Source organism: Haliotis cracherodii, unplaced genomic scaffold, assembly GCF_022045235.1.
Source record: "Haliotis cracherodii isolate W230 unplaced genomic scaffold, xgHalCrac1.p SCAF_1, whole genome shotgun sequence".
NCBI classification, from domain to species: Eukaryota; Metazoa; Mollusca; class Gastropoda; order Lepetellida; family Haliotidae; genus Haliotis; species Haliotis cracherodii.
In genome coordinates this window covers 28,805,497-28,823,814 of record NW_027266264.1, presented here as the reverse complement: position 1 = coordinate 28,823,814, position 18,318 = coordinate 28,805,497, and the positions used below count along the sequence as shown (strand labels likewise).

The following is an 18,318-nucleotide window of genomic DNA, read 5'->3' as shown; positions in this document are numbered from 1 at the left end:
AAGAAAGGCGTTTTGTTTCAACCCCTCCATATTAAACCACTATAAATATTTTAACCCACACAACTTCTCTCATTAAGTGTCTGCTACATTCTATTTGCAGAACAGGATTAAACTGAAATTGCATAAATTACTCTGTATGGTCTCAAGGATTCCCCAGACTGGTGTTACCAAACACTTGACAACAACAAACGTGTTCTTATAACACTTTAATATATAAACTTCTTCAATAATGTCTAAGGCTTAGGAGGGAATAAATTTGTTAAAATTAGCTTTCCGGAATCCATCCCCTTGATATCATCAAAGCGAAGCCCTTTTCAATTTAGCACAGATCCCTTATAAAAAAGAGTATGTGAATAAACAACATGATGCTCTCGATTAAAGTTACTGAAAAGAAATCGTGCTTGTATTAACTACGAGATGTATCCGACAATGCTGGTCTACATAAGCAAGATCGCACAGCTGGATAGGTCATTGGTGTCCGCATAGCTATATTTCTTGATATAAATACATTCACAGAATCACAAATATTGACACAAGTTTTCTTTCAATACCGTTTTCCCAGCGATTATTTTGCGGCCTTGCTTTAAGGGAATCCAAATGCCCTGGGTCAGCCCATCGTCTGTTATGTATAATTATAACCTTCATATCAAGTCGAATGTAGCAAGTTTGCAAGGAAACAGAATGTTTGCACGAGATTCACATTAATGTACATCGACGACGTGTTAAAATCGCATCCTGGTCCAAACATTGATTAAATTCACTACAGTTACGCTCGAAATGAAAGTGTGAATTATTGTAGTTGTTGGTTTATATATAAACACTCGCCCCAAGGCACAACTCAACCTGTCAACATAGATTTGGTCAAGACCAATTGTCGGCCAATTATCACCCAAGTGGAAAGTGCGTTTTGATAGAATTTCTCACAATTTCGATACATTAAACATTCAGGGCATCTCTGCCTATAAATAGGAGAAAATAAAGTATAACAAGACGGTCTTTTCAATCAATTAGCGAGACCGGCGCTTTCAGTTAAGAATGACTTCATTAATTAAACACCCTCGTTCGTTGTTGGTATAGCTTTTATCCATCGTCGCTTGTGCCTGATTTATATCAACACAGCGAAAGTGACAAAGCCATGTTAATAGATCTGACTGTCTCCCACGAGGCTACCACAGCAATTAACAAGGATGTACAGTACTTTCATTACGTCACCACTCGCTCTCTTAATTACGATAAACAATATGATCCATGTTCACAATGGACGAAACGTGAAAAGAAAACTGGTACAATACACTCAACTGACGACGCGCGTCTTTTGTCGAACGATAAAACATTGTTAAGTAACGCAACGGTATAAGAAAAAACAGATGATCCATAGTTTCATCTTATACATAATTAATAAGATTCTATCGCAGAGCGGAGCCAGGGCACTCAGCGATTGAGTTCAGTCCAATGGTTTATAACCGTTTATAGATCTTAAGTCTTTTTGTATGGATAATGCAAGACAACTGATGTCTCCCTCTACATCAGCCTGATGTCTCCCTCTACATCAGCCTTCATCAAACTTTCATCTTAATCTCACTTTTCTGCGCAAATTCTTATTGGAACATGAAATCAAATGAACAATGAACGAAGGTGAAGCAAATAGTTTATTCTCTCAATCGCTTCACGAGGCTTGATTTCTCACTCCCTGGGCACCAATATACAGAAATCAAGTGAATTTTTAATGAGCTCAAGAAGAACTAACTTTAAGGAGAACAAACCACTGGCTTTTAGAAATAAAAAGAAAAAAGGAAAGTCTCTCTGGCGACATGAACCAAAGAGCTATTTAGTCGGTGATCGATAGTATTGTACGGATTGCGCTTGGACTTATTCACTGAAATCTTAATGACAGTGATCAAGATGTATACAATCAACGGAGATTCTCATAGCCCTGTCCACGGTACGATACACAATTAATCGATATTATATACCTCGAGAGAAACGTAAACATAAGAGTCAAACGTCTGTAAATCGTGGATGATACAACAATAGTAAAATATGCACGTTCAGAGAATAACCTGTTTGATCTATACGATTTCAAGACAACCTTATTGATGGCTGTACCAAGGTGGATTTCCGCCGGTAGATAGTAACAATATTAATTTATATATCTGGTTTATATAAATACAATTCGCTTTCGTTGTATATTAGTTTTCACCATATTACATGTGTTATTGAAAGATGGGTTATCTTACAACTTGAGAGTACACAAATCTTCACGTCAACTCACCGCGGTTTATTTACCTTATCAGCAAAAAGCGCAGCTGCATACGACGGTGTTTTTTCACCTACCACGGAGACGAAGCTATTCTAATTGCACGAGGGTGAACATGGTATATATGTGGTATAACTATAAAACTGTTGTTTATTTGAGATTCAAAACAATAATCTGAAATATAAATATGCATCTGTTGCTGCATGTATTTTATGCACAGCTATCATTAGACCTTTTTTAAAAGATTACACAACGAGGACTTTTTTCAGTATTAAAATGATCGTAAGGGTATATATATGTTTGTTGAATTATTGATATGAAACCGACTTAAGAAGTACACCCTCTTCATTTTATGAACACAATTAATAAAGTTACATAATTTTTCGTTATTAGAACAGATGCCGTCAAATGATCAAAATAGTATTATCAACGAATGCAATTATTAGTGGAAAGTTGTTCTTTGATACTGTTCAGTTTTAATCACGTTCACTTTTCCTTTAAATATGACTGAAACAAATTGTGGCGAATTAAAACAAGGTTGACTACATATTTTACAACCCAGTTGCCCATATTATGATAATTTTACAACCCCTATCATTTGATCAAGAGGATTAATATGTGTAATATTTAATAAAACGGATATATTGAGTAACTGTTTAATTGCAGTCTTAATATTCAACAGAAACGTCCTTAAAGAATTTAGGGAATTAACCAATCACATGGGGTTTCAGTTCGATGTATGTGATATAATGTACTTCAGAAATATTTCGTTTAAAACGTGAGGCGTTAAAACCTGCAGGTTAAGCCAGACTCTCTGGGTGGCTGGCTTGATAGACATGGGAGATTACTGTGATTATGATAAGAAAATAATTTTCTGATATCTCAGTGATAACAGATAATAATTCGTAATATACAAGATATGGCATGGCATAAGAAAATATTGAAATCTAGCCGTACCGTACAAATATATAAATATCAACATATGGAACATTGAAGTGAAACTTCTTTACTTTTAATGTGACAATTAGAGGTTTTCAAAGATTGACAATAAAAAGATCCGTACCGCACTGACCTGTTTGAACTGCTCTTCGAAGGTCCAGTGATGGGTTCGACCCTCACCCACATCGGGAGGGGTGTGCATCCCTCCAACTGAGGGAGGCTGGGTGTTCCGTGGGAATCTATCGGGGGAGGTCTGGGCTGTGAAGGGACTGTGATTCTGTGCACGTATGGAGTGGGTTTCAAGTTTGATGTCCCGTGGGGACGAGGCGTGGGCCGGGTGGGGGTGATGAAGACTGTGATGAGGGTGTACTACTCGAAAATCATCAGTATGTTTGGTACGAATGTCCTGCTCTCGCTGTCTCATGCGTTCCTGAGCCAAACGAAGTTCTTTTTCTCGTGCTCGGAGCTCCTCCTGGTGTCTCGATAATGCTTCTTCGTGAGCTTTTAGTTCTCTTTCAATTTCTTCCCTTTCCTCTCTTTCTTGTTGCTTCAATTTTTCATATAATTCCCTATCGGCAGGATCGAGTTTTTCAGCACTCAACTCATTGTCTTCGCCATTCTCACTGAAGTTGTCGGACTCAGGATCAGTTCCTGGGGTCTGCAAATCTTCAGTAGACTGAGAGAAACAAGTACAAAATAAGTATATTACAAGAAGAAAAATACACACAAAAAAACAACTGAAATAAATCTGAAAATACATTTACCAAAGGAAAGCAAGACCATGGTGTCTATTAATCTTTTAAAAACAATATCATTCAATGTTTATATATATATTTAAAGACATAGACAGTTCTTAAATGACGTAAAAAAACAAGACGCAAAAACTAAAAATATTTACAATTTAAAAAAATTATTCCAAATAAAACCTAAGTCCAAGTATGAAGTATGAGAAAAGAATAATAAATGCACAAACTTTCATTAAAAGCAAGTAAAAAGTTGTAAAAGTAATGCACCAGTAAACTTCACTTCTTTTTTAATATTGGTGTTACACAATGACATACACACACTGAAAGAAATGCGAGTTAATTGTGAGAAAAGTCCCAAAAGCGAATATCCTGAGATAAAAACCTAGCAGACGAATTTTGACAGCGGCCTTAGAAGTCACGCTGTAACTTACCATGTTTTCTTCTGTGTTGTTCTCGGGCTGTGACATAACTGCTTGAGTCTGTTTTCCAACAGACAGTTTCTAACACGACTAAGAGCGTCCTTTCACACACAACTCGTCGAAGGTGCTTGGGGCAATTTTGGTAGCGCACTTTATCAAATAATCCTATCCCGATAGCGAATTAATTTATGCAGAAGTTTAGTCACGTGAACCTCTCGACAAATGCCGACCAAGCAGCGAAGATTTCCGATTAGTCCATCGCCAACACTAAACTAGACGCTTGTCTAACAACATTTGTGAAGTGCGCAGGGGCGGACGCGCATCGTCAATGCGATACTAGTTTATCTCAAACCGAAAGAGGATAATGGTCTTTGAAGGAATCAGATGCATATACTAACTTATTAGTAGTATATGGTGTTTCAAATATCTATCTTAGTTATCATGACATACACCTTAAGTATTTTTATCAGTGTTAAAATCCTTTCCTTTTGAGCTGAAAACATTCAACAGTGGGTCGAGATTATTCAAGATGGCGACCTCCTACAAGAAGACATCCATCAAAACATATCCACGTATTACTGAAAAAGAAACCTCTGATAACATATATTGGAAGCAATTAGAGGTATAGCTTTTCCCCAGATCCCCCTGGAAATATGTGTAACGTTATTGATCCTTAAAAGTGTTCTGTGTCAGTAAAAACATGATTTTGTAGCAGCGATCCCTTACCCACGTGGTTTTGTTTACATGAAATTGACAATTTGTTTTCGTGTGTATCAACAGGCAAACTTTAAAATATGCGTGAAAGAAACTCTATTTGAACACGTTGTTATTCTCCTTCTAAGTTGCAGATGATGTTTCCTAATGGTTTTTGAAGTACCGGTTATATATTGACGCGATAAAATCCATAAATCATAACTGAAATGAGTCTGCTATAAAATCATTGGCATGAAACATGATTTTCAATGGTTGATACATTTTGGAGACGTTCTTACACTCAATGTCCCGATTTCTTATCAACATAACAATTTCGACTGTAAAATAGATATGGCTTGTCCGAATATAATCACAGACAGTTTCCGAAGTTGACATCTAATTGGATAAACAAATTGATCATCATACATATTGTTCTAGATTTAAGTCAGCTGCAGTTCCCCTTGGACCCCTCTCAGCAAGTGAATTTCAGATCATTTTCTAGCCGAGTCCAAGAAATGCTTATCGATATATATATGATAATTATTTCGTTCAATTTTATCTGATTCTGAAACTGTTATATTGTATATTTAGATGTAGTGTTTTGAAAAACTTAATGGATAATAAGTGTTTTGAAATTACACAGTCAACACACTGTCCTGAACTCACCAGCACTGTTATGTTAAGGCTAACCATTAATTCATTTATTTGAAATGTAAACATGGTCGGTATAGTGCATGATCCCTTTGACAAGAATATTTAGGCGTCTTGAGCAAATTCCTGGATCATTAATGGACTAGCTGAACATTATGAGTTGCAGAGCTAAGACAATTAAAAAATATTGTTTCTAAAACTGTGGGTTAAAACTATTTTTATTTGAAATTCTCCTCAAGTGCACATTGCTAGTGTGTTGCCAGATGCGCTCTGTAATTGCATGGGTGGCCAAGGTGTCTCCAGAAAGAGTTGTATGCCTTAGATAGTCTAGGATCCACAGATTAAAACAAGTTAACATTCTTTGTCTGTAATCAATATATCTGAATGGGAATGTTATGTTAGGTGTCTACCACCTGCATATTTTTGGTCATTCTTCCATGTTATACTGATCTGCCAGTATATGACTGAAATGATGTTCTAAGTGGTGTAGGGACGGTTGGGTAGCCTAGTGGTTAATGCATTTGCTCATCATGCCAAAGTCCCGGGTTCAATTTCTGACATGGGTACAATGAATGAAGCCCAATTCTGGTGTTCCCCGCCGTGATATTGCTGGAATATTGCTAAAAGCGGCGTAAAACTATACTCACTCACTCACTCAAAGTGGTGTAGTGGCATGGATGGCTCAGTCGTCTCAGGCACCGCAATTTTGCTGTGTCTCTTGATTATGTTTCTAGGTTTGTCAACACCATACCCGTCCTCATGGGTTTTCATCAAAGTGAGAAATATCTGAGATCTGCGTCATATTAATATTTCCACAAAATAACTTTCGACAGCACTTCTTATGGGGGAGTGGGAATTTATCCCAACTCACTTAACCCCCCATAAGATGGATGGTAGGTTAGCCTAGTGGTTAAAGCGTTGGCTCGTCACGCCAAAGTCCCGGGTTTGATTCCCGACATGGGTACAATGTGTGAAGCCCATTTTGGGTGTGCTGCAATATTGCTTATGGCGGTGTATAACCATACTCACTCACCCCCATAAGAAGTTCTGTTAAAAGTTATTGTGTGAAATTATTTAGATTGTACATTGCAATTGTATCATGGGAGTGTGTCCATAGTTTTGTCAAGGAGGCTGACTTACTGACAGCATATATAAATCAATAATACATTTACCTCAAGCTTTGTAAACTAGTAACCTTTACTGAAGCATACCTGATTACAGTTCAGTCAGGTTCAGTATGTTTAGTTGCCCTTAATGAAAGAATTGACCACTAAAAAAATTCTGTTTTCTGATGGGAGTTAAAATTGATATTGATTTTTTTTTTTTATCACTAACGAGTTACCCATTAAAACACAAGATTCCTTATGTCAAATTGTTCTGAAGCTGTTGGGCAGTTCCATCATGGCATCCCACCTTCCGACCCGTGGAGATCCGGAGTAGAATAGGTCTTCAGCAACCCATGCTTGCCATAAAAGGTGACTATGCTTGTCGTAAGAGGCGACTAGCGGGATCAGGTGGACAGACTTGCTGACTTGGTTGATGCATGTCATCGTATCCCAATTCATCAATGCTCATGTCAATTACTGGATTGTCTGGTCCAGACTCGATTATGTACAGATTGCTGTCATATAGCTGGAATATTGCTGAGTGAGGCATTAAACCATAAACAAACAAACAATAAACAAACATTCCACTTTCCAGTACTTTCATATGATATGTCAGCACTGAACAAATTAAGATAAACAATGTCTTATGAATTCTGAACAGTTTTTTGTGGAACATTTTGTTTGTTTGTTGCTCAATCCCACAACAACAGGGTGGTCATAGTGTATGCCTTTCACTTAGAATACCCATTATCGATTCTTAGTATCCCTAGCTGTGATATTGCTGACCGCAGTGTAGAATCCTACACGTTCAACAGCATGATTGTTAACATATTGACATTAGTGGCATTAAATACAGTTAACACAGTCATCCACCCTTTTAGCAATGGGTCAGTATTAGGGCTGGGACAAGTACCAGGGTCGGGTGGGTACTGAGTAGGACCTGGGTACCCACAGGACTACCGGGACCCGTGGTTAGTCATGTGATATATTGTTTAATAAAAAATTTTAACTGGAACTCCATGGTGAAACTACAAGTCACTTATGTTCGCATTTCCTTCTGACTATGTATTCATTCCTTCTGACTTTTATATGATTGAATAAAGATTAAAACTTCTGTCAACTTCAGTGTATGAATGACCAAATCGTTTTACACGTGTATCTATATGCATGGCCAGATATTTTAACTTATATTTGTACATCTAAATACATTTTCCAGGGCTATGGCCAAACTATTCCCAATCAAACATTTTATACTCATCTTTTGAGACCTACGGTGGGTATCCTGGTAGGGTCGGGTGATAGGGGGTTTGGGTAGGGTCGGGTGATAGGGGGTTTGGATAGGGTCGGGTGATAGGGGGTTTGGATAGGGTGTGGTGATAGGGGGTTTGGATAGGGTCGGGTAATAGGGGGTTTGGGTAGGGTGTGGTGATAGGGGGTTTGGATAGGGTCGCGTAATAGGGGGTTTGGGTAGGGTCGGGTGATAGGGGGTTTGGGTAGGGTCGGGTGATAGGGGGTTTGGGTAGGGTCGGGTGATAGGGGGTTTGGGTAGGGTCGGGTGATAGGGGGTTTGGGTAGGGTCGGGTGATAGGGGGTTTGGGTAGGGGTGGGTGATAGGGGGTTTGGGTAGGGTCGGGTGATAGGGGGTTTGGGTAGGGTCGGGTGATAGGGGGTTTGGGTAGGGTCGGGTGATAGGGGGTTTGGGTAGGGGTGGGTGATAGGGGGTTTGGGTAGGGGTGGGTGATAGGGGGTTTGGGTAGGGTCGGGTGATAGGGGGTTTGGGTAGGGTCGGGTGATAGGGGGTTTGGGTAGGGTCGGGTGAAAGGGGGTTTGGGTAGGGTCGGGTGATAGGGGGTTTGGGTAGGGTCGGGTTATTAGGGGTTTTGGTAGGGTCGGGTGATAGGGGGTTTGGGTAGGGTCGGGTGATAGGGGGTTTGGGTAGGGTCGGGTTATTAGGGGTTTGGGTAGGGTCGGGTGATAGGGGGTTTGGGTAGGGGTGGGTGATAGGGGGTTTGGGTAGGGGTGAGTGATAGGGGGTTTGGGTAGGGGTGGGTGATAGGGGGTTTGGTTAGGGGTAGGTGATAGGGGTTCAGGTACCCGGGTAGTAAATTTGGACTCATCCTAGTCCTAGTCAGTAACCTTCCAACCCCCTCATAGGCCATTACACATTTTTTGGTGTGTTTATTTTTTAATGTGATATTTATTCAGGTGGGTGAAGAGGGGCATATGAAAACATTAGGTTTGATCTTTCTTTATATTTAGGACCAGTGGTAGATGAAAAAAAAAGTGCTGGTATTGAAAGATGGTGGAAATTCTTTACTTTAAGGTTTTTTAGAAAAGGAAGCTCCTCTATTTCATATATGCTCTCCGCCAAAAGAACCGGGAACCATAGAAATATATAGAGAAGTATGTACGATAAGAGATGTTACCATGTGTACCAATTAATGACAAAGTAACAATTAGCCAAGTGTTACCACAGAGTGTCTTATTCTTATGATATGCTGCATGTGATTTTCAAACTTTACACGTTAATCCTGTACAAGACAAATTGTGCATGGCTGTATGATGTCACTTGTGATGTGTCTAGGAGCATCTGATCTGCAGTCAACCAATCTAATATTTCCTGAATATGAGTAAGTTTTCAAATATTAACCAACATATATGGTATTCACGTTTCTTTTGGCGGTGAGTATATGATAGAAATTGTGGTTTTATCAGTATCTAATGTTTAATGTACAGGTATAACATAGCACAGGCTAATAAAATATACTAATTGGGCCCTGCTAATCAGGAAATGTTACAAACCCTCTGGCAGAGAGTTTTCATGATAATAAATCTCTTGTTAATGTGGTGTCATTGTGGATGCTTTTATTGTGACTGGTACTGTGTTTAGGTTCCAATTACCAAGAAGGAATATGGTGCCATCACAGACATCGACTTCAGCCCCACGGAGCCTTACAACTACGCTGTCACCAACTCTACACGGGTGAGTTTGCCATCACTGACTTTGCTGTCACAAAACTTGCCTCCTACAGTGATACGTTCCTACTTCTAGGACCACCTCTGTGGTCTAGTGGTAGAGACTCCGCCCGGAGACTGCCTCCTTGGTCTAGTGAAAGAGCGCCTGCCCGGATACCACCTCCATGGTCAAGTGGGTAGAGCCTCCTCCCATTGACTGCCTCCCTGGTTTAGTGGAAGAGCATGTGCATAGAGACCACCTCTGTGGTCTAGTGGGTAGAGTGTGTGCCCAGAGACCGTTTCCTTGGTCTGGCGGTAGAGCAGTCTGTCCCGAGACCGCCACCGTGGTCTAGTGGGTAGAGTGTGTGCCCAGAGACTGTTTCCTTGGTCTGGTGGTAGAGCAGTCTGTCCCGAGACCACCACCGTGGTCTAGTGGGTAGAGTGTGTGCCCAGAGACCATTTCCTTGGTCTGGTGGTAGAGCAGTCTGTCCCGAGACCGCCAGCGTGGTCTAGTGGGTAGAGTGTGTGCCCAGATACCGTTTCCTTGGTCTGGTGGTAGAGCAGTCTGTCCCGAGACCGCCAGCGTGGTCTAGTGGGTAGAGTGTGTGTCCAGATACTGTTTCCTTGGTCTGGTGGTAGAGCAGTCTGTCCCGAGACCACCGCCGTGGTCTAGTGGGTAGAGTGTGTGCCCAGAGACTGTTTACTTGGTCTGGTGGTAGAGCAGTCTGTCCCGAGACCACCACCGTGGTCTAGTGGGTTGAGCGTGTCCCCAGTTACTGCTTCCTCATTCTCATTAAAATCAGATCTTAGTTCTCGCTACCGCTAAACAAAGATCTGAGGACACTCCATTACGGCTCATGTCAGACCGATCTTGCACGATCTTTGAACGACCAGTGGAATGACCAATCAGAAGGCAGCTTTCTAGTGCTTTACGGTACAAATTTCAAATTGACAACTTCGCTTCGAAACATATTTTGACAAATTCTCGATTACAAATTTGAAATTGAACAAAAAAACATTCTGGAATGGCTAATAGATGGTCTAGATTGTAAGGATTCAGTCGTTAAACCCGTAACTATCGTTCGGAATACCCCATGTTAAAGTTCTCGAGATTGCATGATTAGAAATCACATTCAGACTGCCACTTTCATAATCTGGAAAGCAACGCACTGATTGGTCGGATGAAAGGTCGGTCTGACGTGACCCCTAATGGGATGTCTTCAGATCTTTGTTTAGCAGTAGTGAGAACTAAGGTCTGATTTTAATGAGATTGCTGCTTCCTTGGTCTAGTGGTAGAGCGTCCGCCTTGTCACCACCTCCGTAGAGTGTGTGCCCGGAGACAGCCTCCGTGGTTTGGTGGTAGAGTGTCCCCCTGGACACTGCTTCTGTAGTCTAGTGGTAGAGCGTCCGCCTTGTCACCACCTCCGTAGAGCGTGTGCCCGGAGACAGCCTCCATGGTTTGGTGGTAGAGTGTCCCCCTGGACACTGCTTCTGTAGTCTAGTGGTAGAGCGTCCCCCATGTCACCACCTCCATGGTCTAGTGGTTAGAGCGTCCGCCCGGACACCACCTTGATGGTCTAGTGGTAGAGTGTCCGCCCAGACACCACCTCCGTGGTCTAGTGGTAGAGAGTCCTCCCGGACACCACCTCCGTGGTCTAGTGGTAGAGTGTCTGCCCAGACACCACCTCTGTGGTCTAGTGGTAGAGAGTCCGCCCGGACACCACCTCCGTGGTCTAGTGGTAGAGTGTCCGCTCGGACACACACCTTCATTGTCTACTGGTAGAGTATCCACCCGGACACCACCTTCATGGTCTTGTGGTAGAGTGTCCGCCCGGAAACTACCTTCATGGTCTAGTGGGAGAGTGTCCGGCCGGACACCATCTTCGTGGTCTAGTGGTAGAGTGTCCGCCCGGACACCATCTCCGTGGTCTAGTGGTAGAGTATCCGCCCGGACACCACCTTCATGGTCTAGTGGTAGAGTGTCCACTCGGACACCACCTTCATGGTCTAGTGGTAGAGTGTCCGCCCGGACACCACCTTCATGGTCTAGTGGTAGAGACTCCGCCCGGACACAACCTTCATGGTCTAGTGGTAGAGTGTCGGCCCGGACACCACCTTCGTGGTCTAGTGATAGAGCGTCCGCCTGGACACCACCTCTGTGGTCTAGTGGTAGAGAGTCCGCCCAGAGAGTGGAAGAGTGAAGATAATACTTGTTGTTACCCTGTCTGGCTAGTCAGTTGAGTCTGTATACTGTGTCTGAGTGGGGCATTCATCTTAAAGTGTCACATGGTATCACAGTGGGCTCGCACTTTTAAATCAGCAATATTCCGGACTAGTAGAAGCATTGAGATATGAGACATTGTTTGTTTGTTGTTTAACACAGCACTCAGCAATATTCCAGCTATATGACCGCGGTCTGTACATAATCGAGTCCGGACCAGACAATCCAGTGGTGTACAACTTGAGCATCGATCCACGCCATTGGGATACAATGACATGCATCAACCAAGTCAGCGAGTCTGACCACCCGATCCCATTAGTCGCCTCTTATGACAAGCATGGTCGCCATGAGACACTGGATAATGGCTGATGTCTGTGATGTCACCTGCTGGGAATCCAGAGCTGGTTGAGCGACCTCATACTGACCTAGCTGTACTTTAGTCTCATTAGATTATCCTCTCTGAGTGACTGTCGTATTAGGTCAAAGTCACTGTTAATATGAAAATGTGAAGGACATTCAGTAAGTAGACACATGCAGTTTTAGCTCACCTGAAAGTTTGAGTCAACAAGGATTTGTTGAAGTTCATGAGCTTCTGTTCTGACGTGTATGCCTGACATAGGGGTGAAACGATACAGCAAGGTCACGATACAATGTGTATCCCGATACATAGGTTACGATACAATATGTATCATGATACACACATTTACGTCAAGTCTTAGAAGCTTGACAAATATTTCAGAGCACGTTCAAATGGGAAAGCTAGCTGTAGACACATGTTCGTAGAGACTATTTTTAGTTGTGAACTTGAAACGCTAATTACAACACATTTTGTGATATATGATTGTCCTATTTTCGGTCAGAGCTTTCAGCATCATTGGTTTTTGGACATCATACGTTTTCTATCACGAATACTTGCACTGTAAGGTGGGGTATGGCATCAGAAATTGTAAATACTCAGGTGATGGCTTGTCTTTTAGCTTATATATGAATGAGATATTTTACAGTTGTTCATGTGATTAGCGAGAAAACTATAAATGTTTCTTCAGCATCCGAAAACCTATAACACTGGGATATATGTTGTATTAATGTCTTATGTTTTCAATGGAGTTTTGTTTTTTTTTCACCAAAAGGTAAGTAAGTACAAGGTGAATTTTTTTTTTCAATATTATTCAACATGGGGAAAGGGTCAGACATTGCACGCTTGGGACAGAAATTTTACTGCATCCGCCATTTTTGTTTATTTGACTTCTTGACTTTTGCCATTGACTTATTACATTTCTTGGTGTAAATGTTGGCAAAACTGCACAAACTTGCTTAAAATGCAATCAGGTGTTTAAAAAATTTCCCCCATACCCCTCCTAGACATTTCCTCTTCTTTCCAGAAAACCTGCTCACATTCCTGGTAATGGTAAACATCATCTCCTCAGAAACCACTTGACCAGCAAAACTGAATCTTCACATGCTTGTTTCCACCATTTTGTCCAAGAGGTTGAAATGTGATTTTTCATATGGTCATGTTTGTTAATAAAGTTCTGAAATTTGGTATATGTTTAGTTGGAAGTAGAACTCGATACATATTTTCCGTATTTTGCAATATTTAACATTTTGACCTTGATATAAGACATAACTCCCTGATTCACTCACTCCAAATAGTGAGGTGAGCTACAGTGCCAAATGCTTTGAATGTCGTGGTTCTGTAATTCTGTGTTTCTGTTTGTTGAAGTGCTGGAAATCAGTCATCACATTAATGAGTAACTTTTGTTGTTACATTGAATACACACTTGGGATGGCACATTTGCTGTCTTCTTAATTTCTTTGGGGAATTCTTTTTTATCGTATTATTTTAAGTCTTATTAGATTTTGAATTTATGTAAAGTGTTGATGAAATTTGTACATTTGGTGTAACTTTAAAATGGTAGGATTTTTTCATTGCCCTTTGTTTAAGGTCATTGGCAGTATAGATTTATTTCATAAAGTAGTTGTGTTTTAAGAAAACAGGGGCCACGCTTGGCCCGGTCTTCTAAGGCACTGCAAGTCGCTATGCAGAGTTGCTTCCCTTGGGTATGCAAAAAACCTACGATTGTGGGTTCAAATCCAAGTTCACCCCAATTACGTTTCTAGGTTTGTCAGCACCATACCTGTGCTCGTGGATTTCTCCAAAGTGGTTTAAGTCTGAGATGTACATCAAACATGCTTTTCTCCTATGTTAAGCTGACAGGCTTTGATGTAACTTGAATACTGTTGGCATGAAACCCAACTCACTCTCTTTAAGAGAACCTGGAATATTGCTGAGTGGTGCATTAAATAACACAAACAAACACACGTAGGGTCTGTGTGGGTGAATGTCACTTCCACAATGACAGTTTGACTGGTCCATGACATATGAAGGTGAAGGTCACTTCCACAATACTGACAGGTAGACTGGTGACACTTTGTCCTTGACCTATGAAGGTGAAGGTCACTTCCACAATACTGACAGGTAGACTGGTGACACTTTGTCCATGACCTATGAAGGTGAAGGTCACTTCAACAATACTTACAGGTAGACTGGTGACACTTTGTCCATGACCTATGAAGGTGAAGGCCACTTCCACAATACTGACAGGTCGACTGGTGACACTTTGTCCATGACCTATGAAGGTGAAGGTCACATCCACAATACTGACAGGTCGACTGGTGACACTTTGTCCATGACCTATGAAGGTGAAGGTCACTTCCACAACACTGACAGGTCGACTGGTGACACTTTGTACATGTCCTCCTTAAGGGTATGGTCTAACTGTTAAGGTTATTGTGGAACATACATTTTGGGAATATGTAGTCGGAACTAAAGAGTTCTCTCCAAGAATTACCCAAGGCCTAATTACATCTAGGGTTCTTTAGCTTTTCTGAATCAGTTTTCTGCCATAGAATAAGTGTGTGCATAAACTCAGCAATGATGCGCCCAATGGTTAAGTATCACATAAAGGAGTAGTAGACACCATTTTAAGTATTTGTAATGTTATCTTTAAAAGGACTAGCAGACAAAAATGTTTCTATCACGGTCAAAAGTGGTAGCTTCTGTTTCTGGATGTAACACAGTTCTAGTTTGCCTTGAAGTACTCCTGTTGGACTTCAATTAGGATTAGCATGTAGATAGGGTGGTGTTATTTGCTGCTGAAGAGGGAAATATGGTGATCACTTCAGAAAATAAGATCTTAGTAGTAACTTTGGTTTGTGTGTCATTGTCCCCAGTAGTGTAATTCAATGCTCACACTATCAATCCAAGATTTCAGTTGTTCAGGGGATTTGATTTGACATTATTGAGATACTGATGGCCATTTTGAATTACTTTTTACTAGGTCTGTAATATGCGGCAGCCATAATAACTAAATCATTTGACTCATAACTCTGTATTTCTGCATGTGATGAGACCTGTGAAGATCTGGGGTAGAATTGGTCCTCAGTAACCCATGCTTCTCCGTAAGAGGTGACTATGCTTGTTGTAAGAGGCGACTGATGGGATGGGGTGGTCAGACTCAGTGACTAGGTTGATGCATGTCATTGTATCCCAATTAGGTGAATTGATGCACATGGTCTGGTCCAGGCTCGATTATTTACAGACCGCTGTCATATAGCTGGAATATTGATGAGTGTGGCACTAAACAAGAAACAAAGAAGGGTTTACACAATGGTTGGTACTTGGCAGCATGACATATATATCAAAATTAATTTGCCAAATTTTCTAATATGCACCTTGAAGTATGGGTTAGGTAGGATTTAGTTCTAAACATTGAGCATCGTACAATTCAGGTATGCTGTTGAATTTTGCATTTCATGAACACACCTTTTGGGTGTTGAATATATGCATGAAGAATGTGCTTATTGCAGTATTGTTGGTTTTATGGCTGGTCCTGGTAGGATCGTTAAAGCAAGTAGTTACTGTGTTTTGTAACTGCTGTACATAGAAGCGTAACTGGGACAAGCCACACAAGTTTAAAAAGTGGGCTTGAATGTGGTAAGTACCCTGCTTTCCTCACTTAGCCTGTCAAACAGGACCATTAGTTAACACAACCGGTTCCAGGGACTGACGCTGAGAACATGCAGTAGGATCCATTGTTGATGTAGACAAGGAAACGGTGGGGATGCCATCTCCACAAAAGCATAATCGTCAAACAATTGTGTTCGTTAGATGTGATAGTTGTGTTTGGTTTGTTTTTTTTATGCAAAAAATCACGAGAAATGCTGGCACATTAATAACACCATGCAATACATGGCGTCACCAGAACATGAAAATATGTTGTGTTGTAATGGGGAAAGCCATGATGAGCATCTTGAGTTTAATCTGAATGTAGTTTGTGTTGAGTTTTTGTCAGTGAAAATCTCTGCTGTCCAAATATTGTAAGCACATATATTGTATGTAAACTATATCTTTTTCTGGCAGCCATGAAAAAATATGTGTTGATGCCTGTCTGCCTAATGTTTACCTTCCAAAAGCGTAGCGTATCTGTATTACAATCTCCAGCGACTTATAAGCAAATTACACTTTTCCATATGCCAACAGTCACATTTATTCACTAGCTATGTTGTTTTATAGCGTTCTACATCTCATGTTATGATCCGGCATGAACATATAAACGTGTTTTTTACCCTTGAATTTGTTCTAGATGAGGATATGCTTGTAGACTTTCGCAAGTCGAAATATCACAAAATGGCACATCAACATAGCCTGTGTATACACGGCATATTTTCATATCGTTTTCACCAAAGTCTGCTTCGTATAAAATGTTTTTCTGGGATATTCTTGGAAATTTATAGTATCTCCCTGCCATAATCTATAAAATCACGGAAATTACGAACATGCGAAACTGGATCATCATTGCTTTCAATGATGTTTGAAATTATGGAAAAAGCAAAATTAATTTGCTCCTTCTCTTTGATAAAAATGATAGCAAGCCCTGCATTGGTGATTGAATCTGGCAGGGAAGTATCTTCCTGTGATCAGATGATAGGTGGCATCTGGCTCCAGACACTGAATTCAATGACTCTGCGCACTGCCAGCGCAGGTAGACGGGCGATTAATTAGTGGGTATGTATGTAATCACCATATCTAATGTTGTTCATTGCATCAGAATCCACCTGTTTGAAATTTCCACAGATATCATTTATATGGGAATGTATTTTCAGTCTTTTAACGGTGTATTTCCTGCCATTTATTGGAATCCCTGTGTCTTACTTATAATATATTATATAGCTTTATCTAAGACAGTAAGGAAATAATACTTTATGGTTGATGGCTTGGAAGGAAATTTAATAATTTAATCGTCTGAAGAAGTTTTCAGTAAGCTCACTGAACTTCTCTGTGTTGTGTGAATGGTTTTGTTTGTTTGTTTGTTGTTTAACGCCGCACTCAGCTATATTCCAGCTATATGACAGAGGTCAGTAAATAATCAACTCTGGACCAGAAATCTAGTGATTGACATCATGAGCATCAATCCACAATTGGGATATGATGACATGCATCAACCAAGTCAGCGAGCCTGACCACCTAATATCATTAGTCGCCCCTCACAATAAGCATAGTTATCTTTTAAGGAAAGCATGGGTTGCTGAAGAACTATTCTACCCCGGATCTTCTCGGATCTGTTTGTATGCTGTGTGAATTGTAGACACATGATCCATTTCCAGAAAGTTGCATATTTTAATATATACTCCCCGCCAACAGAAACTAGAACCGTAGAAACATTTTGAGGAGAATGTATGTAAAGAAGAGATGCTTCCAATGTGTACTACTTAATGACAAAATTAACAGTCAGTCAAGTGTTACCATAGTGTCTTTATTCTTATCACGGTATGCTGCACATGAATTCCAAACATTCGCGCTAATCCTGCATGAGTCAAATGACCCTCCTCGAGTCATGTGACGTCACATGTGATGCGTTCATCGGTATCAGTTCATGAAACATAACAGTATGTTTTTTTGTGAATCACACCAATCTAATATCTCTAGAATATGACTAATTCTTCATATATTAACCAACATGTATGGTATTCACATTTTTTTTGTCCGTTAGTATAGAAATGAAACATTGAAAATTCACACTGTCAGAGCACTCTTCCTAGGTTAGGTTGCATGGGGTCATAAAACATATCAGTTCTTTTCTAATGTATGCAAAAACAATGAGTTCAGGATTTAAGTGTCGAAATGAGCTGAAACAATTCTTCTGTATTTATTCATGCTAGAGAATTCCTAGGGTTACCTACCTCCAGGATGTGGAAGTAGTCCGTCAGCGTTTACGTCATTTCAAGAATTCAGTCTCGTGGAAAACGTATGAACGTCAAAATGTGTTGC

At 40.6% G+C, this 18,318-nt stretch overlaps 2 protein-coding genes across 4 annotated transcripts in view; one reads left to right on the top strand and one right to left on the bottom strand.

Moving 5' to 3' along the window:
* The window catches only part of LOC139462861 (AT-rich interactive domain-containing protein 3C-like), a 70,208-nt gene extending 65,646 nt beyond the window's left edge, over positions 1–4,562 (bottom strand). For 2 of the 3 annotated variants that reach the window (XM_071244543.1, XM_071244544.1), the window contains exons 1-2: positions 4,374–4,562; positions 3,321–3,872 (exon numbers count right to left, since the gene is read on the bottom strand). In XM_071244543.1, coding sequence (XP_071100644.1) covers positions 3,321–3,872; positions 4,374–4,409 — 588 coding nt within the window. In that variant the 5' untranslated portion in view covers positions 4,410–4,562. The remainder of the gene's footprint in view (positions 1–3,320; positions 3,873–4,373) is intronic. The other variant, XM_071244545.1, reaches the window with a different exon arrangement.
* A 282-nt stretch (positions 4,563–4,844) lies between these two features.
* The window catches only part of LOC139462845 (U3 small nucleolar RNA-associated protein 15 homolog), a 125,570-nt gene continuing 112,096 nt past the window's right edge, over positions 4,845–18,318 (top strand). Inside the window, exons 1-2 of the mRNA XM_071244542.1 lie at positions 4,845–4,983; positions 9,702–9,794. Coding sequence (XP_071100643.1) covers positions 4,891–4,983; positions 9,702–9,794 — 186 coding nt within the window. The 5' untranslated portion in view covers positions 4,845–4,890. The remainder of the gene's footprint in view (positions 4,984–9,701; positions 9,795–18,318) is intronic.